The sequence below is a fragment of the Zingiber officinale genome, chromosome 7B, assembly GCF_018446385.1.
Source record: "Zingiber officinale cultivar Zhangliang chromosome 7B, Zo_v1.1, whole genome shotgun sequence".
Lineage (NCBI taxonomy): Eukaryota > Viridiplantae > Streptophyta > Magnoliopsida > Zingiberales > Zingiberaceae > Zingiber > Zingiber officinale.
This window is the reverse complement of record NC_055999.1, coordinates 106,076,467-106,096,525: the sequence shown is the minus strand read 5'-3', so window position 1 is coordinate 106,096,525 and position 20,059 is coordinate 106,076,467. Positions and strand designations below refer to the sequence as shown.

Sequence of the window (20,059 nt, the reverse complement as noted above, 5' to 3'; positions counted from 1 at the left end):
CGTCACGACTTAGAAGCCAAAATATTGAAATAAATGTTTAATTACTAATGAAGCATTAATACAAGAATTAATTAGTGTTTTAAAAAGGGTTATTCAAAACATTTTATTTCAATTTAGAAATTTACTTACTTAGAAATTTTTAATTGACTACGTCATGTGTTTTAAAAATGTGCTTAAAAATTCTCAAAAATCATTCTTTCTTAAGTTAAAAGATTTTCTGAAATTAGAAATTTATGCTCAAATTACTTAGAAGTTTTTTTTCGTAAGGTAGATTTTTTTAAAAACTTTACTTAGAAATTTTTTTTATGAATTCTTACAAAAACTAAAAATTGTTTTTATGAATTTCTTTTAAATATTTTTTCAAATTTACTAAATCTTTAACCCTTAGATTGTTTTTCTTGGAACCTCATTTTTTTGTGATCAAAGGAGGAGAAGGGAAAGTATAAGTCTAGGGGGAGGTAGATAGATTTATTTTTTTTATCTTTTCTATCTGTTTGTACTTAAATTACAAATTAAGTTAATTTACTTAATGTTATTTAAATGTCTATTTTAACCCTAGCTTAACTTGGGTTGATCACACCAAAACGGGGGAGATTGTTGGAACCCCAAGGTTGTTTTGGTGTGATCAACAAGTTAAGTTAGGTCCTGTTTGTTGGGGTTGCAAGGTTGCAAACATAGTCCCATATTGGAAACACATGGGAAAGATCATGGGTTTATAAGAGAAAAAGATATCTCCATTGGCATGAGGCCTTTTGGGGAGAGCCCAAGAGCAAAGCCATGAGGGTCTAGGCCCAAAGTGGACAATATCATGCTATTATGGAGATATCTAAATTCTTTTCGATCCTACAATTGGTATCAGAGCCCGGACTGCCAGAAGATTTAACCGCCAACTGTGCACAAGAGCTATGGTCTGATTGAACCATGTGAGTACAATATTGACCTCGAACAAAGAAAGTGGGGGCTCCTATGTTCGGATCAAGAGGACCAGACACCAGGCAGGAAGTCCTAGTTGCGGCTAGGCAAGGAAGTCCTAGTAGGTCGAGTGGACCGAGGGGCAGGAAGTCCTAGTAGGTCGGGTAGACCGAGGGGCAGGAAGTCCTGGTGGGTCAAGGATCGGACGTGGGAAGCCCATGGTCCTTTGTTTGAGGGGGGGATTGTTGGGGTTGCAAGGTTGCAAACATAGTCCCATATTGGAAACACATGGGAAAGATCATGGGTTTATAAGAGAAAAAGATATCTCCATTGGCATGAGGCCTTTTGGGGAGAGCCCAAGAGCAAAGTCATGAGGGTCTAGGCCCAAAGTGGACAATATCATGCTATTATGGAGATATCTAAATTATTTTCGATCCTACACTGTTTGTTTCTAACCTTGTGTCTAAATGTGCAGGAGCTTAGGAACACAGGTAGTCGAGCGGAAGACGCAGCTAGCGAGAAGGACGGCAGTTCGAGGGACGAGGTGCTGCGGAAGAGTACCCCGGTGGACAAGAAGGAAGCGTGCGGTGGTTCCGAGGGACGAAAGCCGGAGCGGAAGATTGCTCGGGGAGCAAGAGACGCAGCTAGCGAGAAGGACGACATGCGGTGCGTCCGAGGGACGAAGACTGCGGATGAGTACGCCGGCGGGCGAGAAGGAAACACACAGCGATTCCGAGGGACGAGAAGCCGGAGGGAAGCTTGCTCGAGAAGACCGGAAGTTGGGTTCGGGTGAGCCCTATTCCGAAAGGCAGAGATCACCCAAGTAAGCGAATCCGGAGCAGAAGACCCGGACCGAGGCGGGACTGAAGCGAAGCAGAGGTCTTGGATGAAAAAGTCAACCAGAGTTGACTTTTGGGGTCTAGGGCGCCCGGAGTTGACCGGGGCACCCGGACCCCTCCGGGGTGCCCGGAACCCTTCCGGGCGCTCGGACCTGAGTTTTTGACCGGATCGAGCTTTGACTCGATCTGAACATTGGGGGATAAAATTTATCTCCCCCAGGGCGTCCGGAACCCTTCCAGGCGCCCCGACCAAGGCTATAAATATAGCCTTGGTTCAGAAGCTTTGAATCAACTCAGTAATTAGCATTCCAAACACTTGTGCACTCACTGTTCTAATTTAGCTTCTTTTTTTGTGCTTTCACCGGTGTAAGAGACTTCTCCGCCCGAAGGAGTTTTTAGTGCGATCACTTTCCTTGGATTAACAACCTCCCCGGTTGTAACCAAGTCAAACACGGTGCCTCGTTTCTTTCTTGTATTTCTGCTTAGCTAATTTTATACAAGTGTTAGTTTAAGATTTCGAGAAGGGTTGCTTTTATTTTTTTTAACAGGGTTATTCAACCCCCCCTCTAGACGGCCCAACGGTCCTACATAGGGGACATTACATTTTGGATAATGAAAATGGAAGTCTTCTTCGACACTAATTGGGACACAATAATGATGATCAAGGAGCCATTCGAAATTCCAAGAGACAAGAAAGGGGAAAAACTCCGACCACGATATCGGACGGAAGACTAACAATCACGATCAAAGGCAAATTCAAAGGTAATATCTATTTTAATTGATATTTTGCCTAATAATGTTGTGAGTTGTGTAGGTGAATACAAGAATGCTCATGATTTGTGGAGTAAGATAAAGTTGTGTCTAAAAGAAGAATCTAACCCTACACGCGAAGAGGTAGAACTCAAGGAGATGAGTTTAATTGCTCAAGTTGAGGAGGAGCAAATAGAAGTTGAGCCATGCTCAACATCCGAAGAGGAGAGTGTGGATGAGGAAACATCCTTAAGGGTTGAAGAAGAATCCAAGACAAGCGAAGAAGAAGTCTTGGAAGTCAACCTAGTAAGCACCTCCATCGAAGTGAAGTCAAAGGACCACATCACTTGCTTCGGGTGTAATGAGAAGCGACGCTACAAGAGTAGGTGTCCGTTGGATAAGAAGAAGATAACTCCTAAACTCATTCAAGTCAATTTAAATATTAACAAGGGTTGTAGGAATGAAGAAGCCCAAAGGAGGAGAATGCGCATCGTATGCTTCACGTATGGAGAAAAGGGACACTACCACATAAGATGCCCAAGGAAGGGAGAGCTCAAGAAGTTGGAGCATTTGAAAAAATGGTAGAAGAAGAAGAAAAGCTCAAGTCGAGAGGGAGTTTCAAGGGTAAGGGAGGTATACCCTAATTTGAATCGTAATTCAAATTCAAATTCTTATGTTCCCATGCATGCTAGGAATAATTTTCATTATTTACAAATGAAAAATTTTAGTTTTAAATATCATGACAAGAATAGGGTAAATGTCGATCATAACCCTAGGAGACCTATGCATGATAGACCTAGGCAAGTTAAATTCTCATTACTTAAAGAGAAGAAGGCAATGAAGAACCAAGGTATTAATCCCAAGAAGGGAAGACACATTCCTAGGAAGGGTAGGTCTAGGAATGCCCATGGTGGACATGTTGACTCTAGGTTTAGGAACCTAGAAAGGGAGAATCAAGCTTTGAAGACAAAGCTTGATCAATTGGAGAAAACCCTAGAGAGATTCAATGTTGGATCTAGAGGGTTAGATATGGTGTTGGGTAGTCAAAGACCCAACAATGAGAGATCGGGTTTGGGATACCGATCTAGTGTATCCAAGGCTAAGGGAAAGTCTTATGCTAGAGTTGCATGTGACTATAGAAAGAGAAAGTTAATAAATGGTAAGGGAAAGCCATTTAATGATAAGAAGAAATTAACCAAGGACAAGGTGTCCAAGGTTAAGAAGGTTAGGTTTGTAGGTCAAGTGTCACCGGAGGTGCATCGATGTGGCCTAGCAATTGTAGATGAGTCACCTAGGGAGGTGGCTAAGCATAAAAGCTCTAGTGGGAGCTCAAAAAGTTAATTTGAGACCCATGGCAAATGGATCTCAAGTGAATTTTACTTGAGAGTCTAGAGGAGCCATGGAGTGTGCCAAATGGTTTGAAGACGGGCTTGAGTCTCAAACCTAGGGAATTGGCACAATTAGGTTGTGTTTCATGCAACGAAATATGACATTGGGGGTCATATTGCATGATAATTAATTTTGGATATATAGATGCCATATATCAATGCTAGGGATGCATTGTGATTTAGTATGAGCAAATACATCAAGAGAAAGTCAAAACTAAGACTTTAGGTCACGGTGAACCATTTAGCTAGTTTTGGGTTTTATGTCAATCTTGGGATTACTGATAGATACATGTTTGAATATATTTTTTTCAAGTAGACATGGGTAAAACAGATCTCTCCACAAAATTTGAGAATTTTTAGATGCTTGTGGAATTTTTTATGCATTTCTGAATGTGGGTCAGAAATGTTGAATTGGGCTGAAAACAGTGTGCCAGTCAACTGGTAACATTATTTATCGAACACAGAATAGTTCTATGGGTTTGTTTCAATAAGGACAGTCGACTAGTACTTTTGACAGTCAACTGATACCAGTCTGAAACTATTTTTTAGCATTGGTTATGACCAAATCAACTCATTTAGATGTATGATATCCATGGGGGATAAATACATGAGTTTAGGATTAATTTGGATAATAAGTTTCGACAATTGGGATATTATTAGAGCTTTTTGATATTAGGCAAAGGGGGATAATTAAGGTTTAAGTGGGAAAACTTAAAATACTTTTGTAGTGGTGAAAATCCTAGCTCGGGAGCTTAGGTGTAGGGGGGGCTTTGTGATAGACTCTTAAATATCTCTGTGGTAAATTCCTAGCTCAATGGGGAGCATAGGTATAGGGGGAGCCTTGAAATAGGTTCCAATGCATGTTTACATTTTTGATTCGGCGGTGTAAGTCCAAGTGTATAGCCTTGGCAACGTAAGTCCATTCGGCGGTGTAAGTCCAAGTGTGTAGCCTTGATAACGTAAGTCCATTCGGCGGTGTAAGTCCAAGTATTTAGTCTTGACAATATAAATCTATTATTTTTAGCATGTTTATTTGCTATTATGCTTTTCCTAATTTAAACGTATTGCCAAACATCAAAAAGAAGGAGATTATTGGAGCAATCCTAATGGTCCGTGCGACCATGTATTTTGGTGTTTGGGTAAAGAGTTTAAGTTAGGTTCGCCCTTGTATTTGATATATGTATTTGAGTGTGCAAGTTTGCAGGATACACATATGACTCAACTTGATGGCTTCGGGTCCGGTGAAGGATAGAGCATCTGAGGGACCGTGGATAAGGCAGCAAGGACAAGGGCCGAGAGAAGCGACTTCGATGCATACGCGAAAGATGGCATTAGGGACGAGCCGCGGGCTTGGATGCATCCGAGGAATGAGAGCCAAAGGAAGTAGGCTTGAAGGCAAGAGGCTAAGGTTGCAAAGAAGCGTCAAATGAGTCGTAAGGGTGAGGGTCCGAGTGCTGAGAGACTATACTCGAGGTATCAGTCGACTGATGGAAATGACAGTTGACTGGGAGAGAACAGAATGCTTCTGTTCGCTCGGCCAGTGTGGAGCAGTCGACTGGTACTTTCACCAATCAATTGGTATCGAGTCATTGGGTTGTAACGACCGAATCTCCATAGAGGGCAGTTGATTGACACTTTCACCAGTCGACTGGTAGACAAGGTTTTCCAACCTGTGGCCTATATAACCAAGGTTTGGAAGATTGGTTAAGGTTAACAAAATTAGTGGTGATTAACCCTAATTAGTAGTCAACTAGTGTCCTAGCAATCCGAGTGCTCTTGATCGAGTTGTGGCGAGGTTTCTCTGCCGACAAGGAGGATTGTGCTAGCGGGAGTGTTCGGGGATTAATCCACCGACAGATTAAGGGATCGTCTAATTTATGGACAGTCGTGGAGTAGGAGCAAGTTATCTCCGAACCACGTAAACGAGCTTGTTAACGGTTTGTATTTCTTTTCTTTATCTTTATCTTTCTTTGTATTCATATTAGTTTGTATTTCTGCTGCGCAAACTAACAAGTGTAGGAAGCTATCGATTTGGGGAATCGTCTATTCAACTCCCTTATAGCCGACCATACATAAGATCCCCAACAAGTTACAGTGATGATTTCAGGGGGAGCTTAAAAGTTAAATTTTTGGAAGAAGATCAAAAGTTAGTGTTGGATCGGATGAGTGCGATAGAGTGGGGGGTGGTGAATATTGCACTCTTAAAACTTTTCTTTTACTTTAAAAATAAAGTTGTGCAACGAAAAGTTAAAGGGACGCGTTCAGTTACTTGGTTCAAAGTCTAGGTCGACTCCTACTCTAAGGTCCACGATCCTTGACCGCACCGATGGACAATCCACTATAACCCATCTTTCTGAAGATCTCGGAAAGAAGCAGTGCGTACAAGAGATGAGTAAGATAGTAACAGCCTACTATCCTACTTGAGTTAATTACAATGCAAGCTAATAAAAAATATACCGACAAGTGTACAAATTGAAGCTCGGTCGGTACTTCCGGACGGAGTAGCTTGAAGAGTTGTAGAAGACTTGTAGCATGAGTAGCTTGCACAGAGGAGAGCTTTGAGATGATCAGAAAGTATATCCTTCAGCCTTAGACCTTGAGCTACTTTTTATAAGATCGTCGATGTTCGGTCAACCGATCCTGGGTTCGGTCGACCAAACCAGCTTCCTTCCTTCCTGGCTGAGATCTGATGCTGATTCGATCTTCGGTATTAATTGATCATTAAGGGTTCGGTTGACCGATCCCTTTGTTCGGTCCACCGAACAGGCTCCTTCCCTGTTCATCGAGATTTGCCGTGATTTGCATTTACTGTGCCTTTAATATTGATCGTTCGGTCGACCGATCCTCTGGTTCGGTCGACCGATCAGTGTAGCTTCCTTTTGCTTTTGATCATTGCTGATTAAACTGACCTGTGCTGAGTCATCCTAATTCGGTCGACCAATCCGTACATTCGATCGACCGATTCGGCCGAACTTGCAACACAGAGTTAAACAAAGTATCCCTGTAACACAAAGGTTAGCACAGTAATATATAATGCACGAGTAATATTAGACAGTAGAACTGTCTTGATCTCAACTTGAAAACCTTCCCGGTTTCTTCAGTTGGATCAGTGACCTTAGGTTATTCCCATCAGGAACCCGACCTCACTATCACTTCTCCAGTTGTTTACCTCAACTTACCTGCCAATCATGGTCCTCCAAACATGTTTGGATTTTGTGTGCTCAATGTCTGATCGCCTGATCCACTAAGATCTTTCATACAATACTATATTAGCCAACAACAATAGTAATGCAGAATACAATGGTAAACCTAAACCTAGATTTACCAAGATCCGATGGTTCGATCGACCTTGCTTGGAGTTCACTCCTCCAAGACTTCTCGTTACCTAAGGTTATCTCTCCCTAGGTTTTTCACCACTTGGCTTCACTCACCAAGACTCAGTATTCGGTTACCCAGGGATCAGGTCCTCCAAACCTATCCACCTAGCTTCCACGATATACCGAGATTTCCCTTGCCTCAGTATTCGGCTACCTAGGGATCAAGTCCTCAAGACCTATCCACCTGGCTTCCACGATCTACCGAGATTTCCCTTGCCTAGCCTGCAACTAGGACTTCCCTTACCTAGCCAACAACTAGGACTTCTCTAGATCAAGCTCTATAGTTAAACATACTTAAACTTATTTGTCTGATATTAAAATCTTGGAGGTCGATTGCACCAACAGTTAATTGTTTTGAAAATTAAGTACTATCTTTACAAGTTAAACAATTTTCTCTGTATTTAGTATTCTTTTTTGATATATGTTAAAGGGGGAGAGAAAGGTTAAAGCTAAATCAAGTAAAAAATAAAACATATTTTTTTTATTTGCCTTAAATTAAGGGGGAGCATTTGTAAATTGTCAATTTTTTTTACTTATACTTAAATTCATTGCTAAAGGGGGAGCATAAGGGTAAAATTTTTTAAATTATCAAATTATTTTACTTATGCTCAAATTCATTGCTAATGTTACATTATTTTTTGTTATGCTTTACTTAATTTTGAATTGTGTTGCCATAATAAAAAAAAAGGGAGAATTGTTGGTGCAAGAAGTACTAGATGATCGAACCTAAGTTTTGATTATGGCAAAGGGTTCAAATTAATATGTCTTGTTGTTTTAACAAGTTGAACTGAGTGTGCAGGAAAGTCCTAAATGGTCTTAGGTAAAGGAAAATTCTAGCTGCGGTTAGGCAGGTGGAAAGTTCTAGTCGTGGTAAGATAACAAAATCCTAGTTCGTGGGACTGGGCAAAGTCTTGGCGGGTTTAGAATGTTAGGTGAAATCCTAGGGTCAAGGATGTTAGGTGAAAATCTTGGGGGTGACAGACACTAGGTGGAAGACTGGACGGGTCAGGATCAGACGTCCAACATGAAGTCCTGACGTCTCGGACACTGAGCAAAAGTCCAGACGATCTGTAGGACCAGTCTACAAAAGGTAATTTCTCCTAAAAGGAGTAGGTGAGGACACGTTCCCCATTAAGGGAATAGTAAGCGTCAATTCAACCTAAGGTTTTCGGGAAATTTGAAAGTCAGAATAGGATAGTTCGAAGACCGTAAAATATTTCTTTTCTGTATTATTTTATTGTGCTAACTTTATGTTGAAGCACCTGCCTGAATCCTTCTTTTATAGAGTCCTAAAGGAGCCTTCAACCCCATGGAAGGCACCTCTAGTTGTAGATTTTATCCCCATAGCATTGGAGTCGATAACTTCCGTAATCTGGGAAGCCCATCTTCTCGAAGGCACCTTCAGACATATGGAAGGCGACTCCAACATTGTTCATCGGAGGCTCTTTTGTGCATTATACTTCCTGCAAGACATATTAGTTCAAAATAACAAATATACCCTACAAAATAAAGTTAGCACAATAAAATAATATGAAAAAGAAATATTTGATAATCTCCGGACTTTCCGATTCTGACTTTTAGATTTTTCGAAAATCCTAGGTCGAACTGATGCCTACTGTTTCCTTAACGGGGAACATGTCCTCTCCTATTCCTCTGAGAGAGATTAGCTTTTGCCAGACCTGTCCTCCAGACCGCCTAGACTTTTTCTCAGCGTCCGAGACGTCAGGACTTCATGTTGGACGCCTAATTCCCGACTCGTCCAGTCTTCTACCTGGTGTCCCCGACCCCCAGGATTTTCATCTAGCGTTCTCGACCCTAGGATTTCATCCAACGTCCTCGAACCGCTAAGAATTTGCCCAGTCCTCTAGACCAGGACTTCGTTTCCTAACTGCAGCTAGGACTTTCAACTTGTCTAACTGCAGTTAGGACTCCTTTGCCTAAGATCACTTAGGATTTGCCTGCACATTCAGTTCAACTTATTAGAACAACAAAAAAACCTTAACTTTGAACTCTTTGCAATAATCAAAATTTAAGTTCGATCATCTGGTACTTCCTGCACCAAAACTTTTAACAAATTAATTTTAGCCATTTGGTCTATTTGAATAGTAATATTTATCTTGGTCAGTTATATCAACACCATACAACGAACCGCCATAGATGTGCATGGAAGACAAATATATGTTCCTTATTGTATTTATTCCATATCTAAAGAATCTGAAAAAGATGATAGATATTTTTTTTACAACATCTGATTGTCGAGTTGAAAGAATCATAGAATGTAGAGTTGTTAATTTCTATTGAGTCCATCGGGTTGACTCGCCCTGTCAAACAATTTAAGCGTATTGAATTGAAATTTTATCAACCCATTTAAAAGTGAGTTCACATGGGTTGACCTGTCTGGGCCCGTGAACCGCGCAACTCGACTCGTGACCCCAGCAGAGACGCCCGCGGCCAGTTTGGATTGGCCTGCGTATTGAGGAAATGTTGAAGCAGTTTATTATGTACCTTAAATTGTCGTCAAGGTCCCTTGGCACTTCTCTTGTGTTCATCGTAGATAAGAGCACACTTTCTGCTCTTTGCAGTGCATTTTGCAATTGGGGCTACTATATTGGTTTATAATCATTTTTATGGTAAGTAATAGGTGTTAAATTCATTTTGCTTCATGAACATTTTCTCTTCATTGGATGAGCAACTTGCGGGCCAATCCAAGTCCATCGCAAAATTTTTATTGAATTTTTGTTGGGTCTGTGGGTTGGCTTACCTAACCTGCAACCCGCCTAGAATTGGGTTGGGTTGGAGATTTCTCAACCAGCCAAGATACCGGGTCAACCCCGCCCTGTCTTGCCAAATGGTCGCCCTACCATAGGTTGGCTCACCCCGCCACAGATCGACTCGTCTAACATCTCTAGATATTGCAAGTAAAACTAATTTTACCTTGCATACTGCTTTATTATTAACGATTAGTATTTCCAACATATTAATGTTGTCAGGATGAAACACGACTAGTAAGTTAGCATGTTTACATTAAATTACAGAGTCTGATGCATTTTCATTACCTTATAGTGAGAAGATATTTTTGTTTGATAATCATCATAATTTTTTTACCTTTGAAGCACCCTTTCAAGTGAAATAAGAAAGAGTTTATAAAAAATGAAGTAGTCAGAAAACTTTTGTCTGTAATCAAGTCAGGAGAGGAAATCCTTGAGGAAATAGATAATTATGGATTTGCACCAATAACTCAAAAGAGTACTGATGATTTAAATAATTATATTGTTAAAGTCTCAAAATGTGGTTGGAAAACATAGAGCATATTTTGGAAGTTGTCATATTGGAAGTATCTACTTATCATTCGACATAATTTAGATGTGATGCATGTTAAGATTTTTTTTATATAATATTTTCAATACTGTGATAAATGTTTTGGGAAAACTAAATACACTGCAAAATCATGTGAGAAATTAAAAGAATTATTTAATAGACATGAGTTGTATCGACATGAAATAACTAATAAATTTCTAAAGATTTGCTATACATTGGACAAAGAAATTAAGTAGATATTATATAGTTGGTTGAAAGAAATCAAATTTGTCAATGAGTATGCCTTGAATATGACTCGAAGCGTGGATATGAATAATTAAAAATATTTGACATGAAGAGTCATGACTGTCACATGCTCATGCAAAGACATATTTTAATAACTTTTCATGACCTACTTTCTAATGATGTTTAAGCAACATTTACAGAATTGAGTATGTTTTTCAGATATTTAACATTGAAAGTTATTATAACGACCGATATATTTCGGCTAAAAATAAACATTCCTCTTATACTATATAAACTTGATCACATATTCTACTTAGTTTTTTTTATTTAATGAAACATCTAGTTTATTTGATTACTATGGTAGACTTGACAAATAATTGAGTTTGAATATATTGTTTTCCCCATAAAAAGGTTTGTGTTATTCAAATATTCATGATATGATTTGACTACAAGAACAAGTTTGAATCTTTCATTTTCATAGTACAAGATGGTCAAATTCTAAGTCTCACTCAAACATAGAAATACTGAACTCTATCAAAACCATGATGCATTTCAAAATGTGAAAATGGAGGTACATTTAGTTGATTTATAAATTTAATCTACATCCAATTACTAGTAGATGTAAATATCACTTACGAAGAAATATATGATGAAGAGATATCCAACAGTAAGAAACTTGATGAACTTATAGAGTTTAGCGATGAAATCTTAGAAACTATTAATCTTAATGATTCATATTATAATAATACTTAAATTTTAAGATTGAAAATTATGATAAAGTAAAAGTGATATTATTAAATTTTAGAATTAATATTAATGATTCAAGCTCAGTCCATACAAAGATGATATTTCTTTAATTGGAAACCATTTTAGTAGAAATGAGGCATCGAGCGACGAGGATGTGAACTGTCCCTCGTGAAGCCACGAATGATTACCTCGAGAAGCTGCAAATGGACCCCTCATGAAGTCATGAGCAAGTGCCTCGAGAAGCCGCCAGGGGTTGCCTCGCACGACTCACACGTTCGTGTGATGAAATCTTCACTGTATAATTGTTTGACAAGAAGAAGGAAGGAGATAGGGTAACTTTGCGTAGAAAAAGTTTAGGTTAAAAAAGGGTTTTAATTATTGAGAAAAAAATTAACTAGGTTTAATAGGATTCATAATACGGTATTTGTAAAAAAATGTCACTATAAATAGTCTAATATGATTTTTTTTATTTTAAAAATTAATAATTTTTTAGTAAATGTCATTAGAAAATACTTAGCGTCACATTTTAAATAAAATGTCTTTAAGAAAAATATCACGATAGTTATATATTTTATTATTAGATGAATGTACTAATTATGTTGAGATTGACCTAACTCTACATATACACAAAAGGGTCTCATCGCATCAAGATGTATCTTCCTACTCCAAATGTATAATTAGAATTCGCATGAATCCCTGGTGAGTTCATTTTTATTGTGTTTTGTGTTTAATATTGCTACGGAACCCAACATGTCAGACATCCAACAGAACATTTTACATCCATTAGGAATTGATCCCAAAATCTATTAAAATAAACACTATCAACTACATTATTTTTTCATCATAGTGGCAAAAAGACGAATACGTTCATCCCCAGCGTCCTTGTCAACCCGTCCAGGACCAATATGGAGGAGATAAATCACGGACGACTATTAGTCTTTAGAATAATGACTAGCACATAAGATTATTTTTTCATCATAGCTCCATGAAGTTGGGTATATCAACCACATTATGTTCATTTATAATTAGATAACAAGACGTGCGTATAAAAACTTGAGCACAACACTCATAACTCAGCTCACTCAAATTGTTTCGTTGATTGTTCGCATTGGTTTCGAGCTTCATTCATGCTGTAGGTGTTGGAGCCCTTCTTGGTTGCTACGGCCACCACTGTGCGAGCAACGCGATCCTTCAATAGCAATTGCTCCATTCAAAAGGAAAGGAAAAGTTACATCGGGCGCAATTTGACCATCTTTGTATGCTTGACCAAGTCGACCAATACGTGACTTGCTTAGTTCAACCAACCCAATTGATGCCTATCATCGACTCGTCTAGCTAGCCTAGTCAATCTTTTAATCTCACCTACTTAATCTTCTAACCTATTTTTGGTAGCTTTTTTAATTTGATGTCAAACCGTCCAAGATCCGTTCCAGCTTTTAGTAAGGAAAGATGAATGCAGTTGACCTTTCGAACTACCTGTAAAATCCATCAGTGCCCTCTATTGACCTCCAACTCAATTGAGATATATATACTGTTAAGCTAATTTGAGCAACCCTTGCATCAAAATATGTCCGAATAGGCACCTTAAATTAAACATTAATTTGAGTTTTTTCAAACCCCATAAAATAAATCTACACTTGTTCTTACCAAACCATGACACATAATCACATTACTCATTTTGGAAGCCAACCAACTTCATCTACCTTCTTGCAAAGATCGATCTATATATAAACACCATCACCTTGCTTCATCCTCACATCCACTCACTGCCTTAGCTCTTAATTATTCATATCGACTCCACTTGCCTAGCTCCCATTCCATGGCTTCCCTTTTCAGTCTCTTTGCCATGACAGTCCTGATTGCCTCCTTTGGGCATTGCCACGCAGCTCGGCATCTCCTTGACGACACAGCGCCGGCTGCTGCACCCCCGGCTGGCTTAGCAGTCCCAACCCTACCAATGCCAACACTTCCGGCAGCGCCACCATTGATGCCGACGGTGCCAACCGTTCCGCAAGTCTCAGCACCATTGATGCCGAATAATCCGATGCCCACCATCCCAACAATGCCGGTGGCAGGAGTGCCACCGTTGATTCCCATGATTCCAGCCGTTCCCAAAGTTTCACTGCCTCCCATTCCTTCGGTTCCGACCATCCCTTCCATTCCTTTCCTCAGCACTCCGCCTCCTGCAGCGTCTCCATAATCCATATCGATGGTGTATTTTAGTTTATAACAGCGTACGTGTCTAGATTATATGTGTGTATGATTTTAGTCATGATCATTATGATGGTTTTGTTAGTATATTGGCAAAACTTTGTGTACTAGTCTGCATTATGTAATAACACTTGAATAACTTATTGTTTCGGTTGTGATTATAACTTTGCATGTTCATTTACTTTAGTACTTTGACATATATCTTACAAGCTTTTCTACATTCAAAAGTCAGATCGAGTTGGCGAAGAGTTGCCTGATGGTGTTTGTTTCCATATTCCAAACAAGGTCCTCCGCCACATAAGCTAAGAAAACAAATGAGCATGCCATTTGACCCGTTTGGCTCTCTTTTAATGCCCAAGCTAACTCGGTTTCTCTAATTCATCTAACTTGTCTAGTCTTATGATCGAATCGATCCGTCGGGCTCTTCCAATCTATTGACTCACCTTGCCTAGTTAGCTTATTCTATTAGTCAATGTTTGTCAACAAGTCAAACATGATACAAATAATATTAATATTTGATAAAGATGACGCTGGGATCGTCATCTGTTAAGTTGACTAAAGAATAAGATCAAGAATAGATGTATGTTTTTATTTGACGGTAGATTATAAGTTGATATTATAATTTATTTATTTTCATATAAATAATATATAATCATTTTTTACTATTATTCTGAAATAATTATTACATTTTTGAATGATAAGAGTGATCCATTCTATCTCATTAACTATGCCTTTGTAAATATGAACAAACCATTTCGATTGGACATGGTTTACATACATGGATCCAACTCAGCACGTTAAAGCCTGGCTACTAAACAGGCCAGCCTACATTCCTTTTGTGAATAACTTTAATTTTACACCGTCCACGATCTGGACCAAATTTTAATGAAGAACTGCAGTGTAGGTGACCTTCTAAACTACTTGAATCCATCAATGGCCTCCGTTGACTTCTCATGAAATTGGGATATGATGTTAAGCTGAATTGACCAACCCTGGCTTCAAACATGTCGTTTTTCAAACCCTCCAAAATCCAAAAGAGGATCCTCTGATCCATTTTTTTGGACCAAGAGATGGTCCACAATATAATTACGATTGGATCGGGATAGTGATTCAGTCGTAATTAATTGTGATTTCTCACTGAGTTCACCTTCCCGGTCAGATTATAATTTGGATCAGAATAGACAATCGAAAACCACCCTCCACTAGGCACTTGGTAGTCCGACCATCCGCCAACCACCGACGACCTCCAATCTACACTCTTTCCTACCAAACCATGACATGCAATTACTTACACAACTCATTTTAACCCTACAACTTCTCCGCCATCCTTTGTTATATATAAACACCAACACAGTCTTAGATATACACTCTTTCCTACCAAACTATGATATGCAATTACTTACCCAACTCATTTTGACCTCGCAACCTCTCCGTCATCCTTCATTATATAAACATCAACACGTCCCCTCAAAGCGGTGCAATAGTTAAAGTATCGTCACGTAAAATCTTGGAGTCGAAATTCAATATGTCTAAACACGTCCTTCTTTATACCTTGACCATTTACACTAATAGCTAATAGCAATATATGGTTTACCTCTTCCTTGTTAATCTAGGAACGAGTTGACAGGGCATTGAGATGAACAAATCATCTTTTACAGCATTATATGAACACCAACACAATCTTAGCTCTTATCCAGATCATCTAAGAATCTACTCTACTAACCTTTCCTATCCTTCCTTTCCTTTCCCATTTTGGCCTCTTTGCCATGGCAATTTTGACCTCTAGCCTTGGGCCTTACGATGCAGCTCGGCTTCCCCACGACGCACCAGCAGTCCTCACCTTGCCCCATTCGCTTTACTATTAAAATCACAAAAGGTACTGAAAACTAAGAGAACCTTCCCAGATACTCTCTACTCACTAGCTGGGCTACCTACATCCAAAGAATAATTGAGATGTAGAAAAGAAAACAAGAGAGTTTAGAAAAGGCCGACAGATTTGCAAAGATTATATTGGAATATCAAATGTGTCATACAAATGCTTGAAATTCATGAAGTTTTGAGTTTTGTATTGTGTTATCCAGTGAATTTACAAAACTACAGTGTTCGGCTCGGAACCTATGCCTGATGTATTAATCCCAATCGTCGTCAAAGAAACCAGCGTCCTTCATTTCAGAGTAGTACACATTCTCCAAACGCATATCTTCTTCCTGTAAAGAAAAAATGGATATACATATTAAATATATTGTCGAAGCAACTAGCTCCTCAGGTCAAGGACATAGAAGGTAATGTGAAAGAAAATACCTGGAAAAAATCTGCCAGGAAGACGACATATAAAAGGGGAAGATAAAGGGAGTGGTAGCATACAGTTGTCAGATTGAACAACCTACAAGAAACACAATTGGCATTTGGCATCACATATTATAATAGACAAGGTCTTGAATGGGATATAATCAATATTCAATACCATATTCCAAATCCAGATCCATTTGCAGCAAACAGACAGCCAAACAGGGACATTGTATTCAGCAACAGCATAGCACAAACATACTTGTAGAATGATGGTCTTGCTGCTAATGTGTACAATAATTAATAACTGACAGTGAAGAAGCAACGCTGTGTTTGGTAGAACCCAAGAAGGAAATTAGGATTACCAGGTAATCTTTCTCTCCACTTTGATTGATGCATGAAGAAGATGAATCCATAGACTGCAGTAAGCAACAGCTTATGGACAATCCACAAACTCCATCTTGCACGATTTTCTTTGTCGTTGCTGTCTGCAAATAGAGGAACCCTAAATCCATATATGTAGATAGTCTGCAGGGGGAAGACCAGTCAGATATTCCTCATTTTATTTTATATGGTGATGTGAGGACCACAATGAAGGCCTATGGATAACTAAGTAAACTACTAGTGAAGTTCATTCAATAATATTCTCTTATTTATTAGTGCAAGAACCAAACGTAGAGAAGATGTGCTTCTTCCAAATCAACATGATCCTCCACACATTATGAAGTAGATCAAAATCAATACCGTCTTCAGTCTCAGCTAATGCTAGAGACTAACATGAATTGAAGTAGTCAGTGAATGGGAATAAACATGATCCTTCTGGTTCAATCTAAGGACAATTTATATGGCATATCCCCGATGATTACAAAAAATGTTTCACAAGTATTTGTTGGAGTGAAATTGCTTTTGAAGTTCTATAAATGCACACGATATATACACATCATAAAAATGCCAACAAATAACATTATTGCAACCCCTTGCACTTAGATAGTCAAAGAACATACACACACTGTACTCTGCAGAACCAATAGGGACATATGTAGATGACATTATTATACAATTCCGAAATCTAACCATCTCAAACTATGCAGGCAGATTCCACAGGAATAAGACAATGGATTTGACTGAATAGTAGAAAATCTGCTCCAAGGCACCAATTGGTTGAACTATCAGAATTCTGAAGCTGGCCAAGGCATCAACTAGATCTTCTAGAGCAGGCTTGACCACCCATTGTCAGACTATGATTAATTAAAATGAATACCCTCATCTTTTGGACAAGTAGACGGTAAAAATATATTAATTTTCACAAGACAAATGTTACTTACCATTTGACATATTATCTAATGTTAAAGATTTGCATCATCAGAAATTTCATGCCTTTCATATTCCATTTTTCATCATGTCCACCAATCCTGGCATACATGCCTCCAACTTTTTCCTTCATCTTGCCTCCTCACTATTTTTCTATAGGTTCTATCATTCTCTTAACATTTTTATCTATTTCTCTTGGTATTAAGGTTGTTTTTCCCATGAGACAACATTAACCCCATTTTTAAGATCCTAATGGATACTTGAATTGGACATCCTTGAGCAAAGTATGGTTAGTTAAATGTGGTCATGCATTCATTGTCCTAATATAGATAAGATAGTTTGTATATTCTCGATAATACTAAAAATCTCAAAGCCTGAGATAGTACATACACAGTAATGGATTTAATTATTTTACTCTAAATTTGGTGTTATCAATCTGTTGACTAGCACAAAGATCCATCAGTTTCCAGACAAATACTTTAATCCAAAAAGTGGAAATAATAACTTTGTCAAATTATATTCTAGCAGAATATTTTTACCTAAAAATCCTTATTGAAAGGGATTGAAAAAGGAGCACTATAAAGGCAACTTACTGAATAATAGAAATACATTTAGAATTTTATTACCTTCAGTAGTGTATCAGCTGCAACAATTACTCCAGACACTACAAATGTACGTGTCAAAACATCCAATCCACCTGCATGATTTCCTTGAAGCAGAAACGCCAGCAAGCTTATTTCCATGAATAACAACCCAGTTTCCGCAAACAAAGATAATATATTCCATGAAGATTCCTTTGCAGAAGTACACTGCCACACCTGCTTCCAAATAAACAGATGAATAAACAATTGCAAACATGATATATTATGGCCAAGATGAAGAACCAAGTTTGCTGATTGTCAGAGGCATTTGATAACTGGAAATAGATAATAAAAGAAAAGGTCAATTTACAGCAGAATGATCTTTCAAATAAAAGTAGCTGCTTCACAACAATAACATACTTTTGTCCTTTTTGAGTCTCAAGTATGAATCTCAGCAAGGCCATCAATTTCATCAAGGATTTCCAATTTTCTTCGTTTGTCTAATTAGTATCTTTTTGGATTATTCAATCAATAAAATGAGCAATTAACAGAAAAAAATAGATATTGTGATTATCAATTACAGCTAAAATCTAGAATATAAAGGATAGCATATCTCACATGTTGATGCATTATTCTCTCTCTATTCCATGGAATATTAAGCTATGATGACATTGGCTTAAGGATATCATGTCATGTAGCCCAAATATAACACAATCAAGTAATCAGACCAAATGTATTCCAGAATGCTGGAAAAATCAATTCCTAAGCTTTTCTTTGATACTTATAAACCATTTCAAAAGGTACTAGAATTTTAGACAATGTTTATTTATAATTGTGTTTGAGACCAACGAAACATTGCTTTGTTTCAAACTCTACTTTGAGTTCCAACAAAGTATACAGATGTTTGCTGGTCCACAATAATTTCAAATTATATTTTCAGTAATGCTAAGTGTCTATAATTTGCCAACGGTATCTATTTTCTCAGAATCAGGACAGAGCAAGGTCTGTTGTTATGTCACCTTGTGTTAATTCCTACATTATCTAACTTGCAGCAACAACAGTTTACTCCATGGAAATCTTATATAAACCTAAGTACTAATGGAAATCTTGCAGCAACAACAGTTGATCGTATGTTTTATAAATTTCCTATCACAATAATATTATTTTAAGCATGACATCCATTATAGTTTTATCCAACAAGAAGGAAATGAATACTAAGTCAAGGAAACTGTACAAACAGCAGGTTGTGTTGTATAAACCAATTGATGTAGTTAGGTTGACCTAAGAATTATTTGATTGCCAATAAGTTCTATCAGTATATCCTCCTCATTTGAATATACGAATCCATGGGCAGAAATAAAATACTCAAAATTATTGGACATAAACACATAATAGGGTAAATGGATTAAAGAACCATGTTTGCATAATCAGGCAAGTTCCGAATAAAAGAAAAAAAAAATATGGCAAAAGTAACAGCAGCAAATGATACAGGACCTGGACTAGGCACCATAAGAGATTGAGCAGGCTGACAAGCCACAGGAGCGCGTAGTAGGCAACCATCAGATAAGACTGACCGGACGTGAGCTTAGCGAAGCTCCTCCTCGCCAGGGAAGCGAGGTAAGCTACGAATAGGGCGGAGGGGACGATCAACGCGAAGTTGTACAAGGGCCCATGGCAACCCACGAACCATGAGGGGGAGGGTGCCGGACCCTGGTCGGTGACCATTGGTAGCCCCGGCGGCGCAGCCGCGAGGGACATCGCGGCGAGCAGTTGCTCCGGCGCTCTCATATCTGAGAATCCTGGCGCAATATCATCAGCGCCGAGGGCTCTACCGTCGAATCGAAGCTGATCGCTGGGTGGAGAATAGGCGGAATCGGAAACCCTAACACTGGATTCCTTCTCGGAACCTGTGAAAGAGGAGAAAGGGCACCTTTTTCTTCAACTCGCGAACGCAAACGAAAACCAGAAATAAAATGCTCTAAACTCGAGGTTGGTCCCTTTGAAGTGGCCCACGTAGGCCGTAGCCAATCCGACTCTATTTATCAACACGGAGGCTGTTTAAAAAAAATAAAAATGAAAATAAAAGAGAGAAGCAATCCTGACGTCAACCTTCA

At 38.7% G+C, this 20,059-nt stretch overlaps 2 protein-coding genes across 2 annotated transcripts; one reads left to right on the top strand and one right to left on the bottom strand.

Annotated features, from left to right (window-relative positions):
• The first annotated feature begins 13,317 nt into the window (after positions 1-13,317).
• On the top strand, positions 13,318-13,931 carry LOC122004026 (protein app1-like). The gene has a single exon (XM_042558978.1). The coding sequence runs from the start codon at positions 13,376-13,378 to the stop codon at positions 13,754-13,756; it is 381 nt and encodes a 126-aa protein (XP_042414912.1). The 5' UTR covers positions 13,318-13,375; the 3' UTR covers positions 13,757-13,931.
• Positions 13,932-15,760: 1,829 nt separating this feature from the next.
• LOC122006734 (protein CANDIDATE G-PROTEIN COUPLED RECEPTOR 2-like) lies at positions 15,761-19,950 on the bottom strand. Its single transcript, XM_042562339.1, has 6 exons — positions 19,440-19,950; positions 17,991-18,182; positions 16,419-16,581; positions 16,232-16,334; positions 16,069-16,150; positions 15,761-15,974 (listed from the first exon to the last, which is right to left on the bottom strand). Exons 1-6 carry the CDS (start codon positions 19,731-19,733, stop codon positions 15,897-15,899), a joined length of 912 nt encoding a protein of 303 aa, XP_042418273.1. The 5' UTR covers positions 19,734-19,950; the 3' UTR covers positions 15,761-15,896.
• Positions 19,951-20,059: the final 109 nt, after the last annotated feature.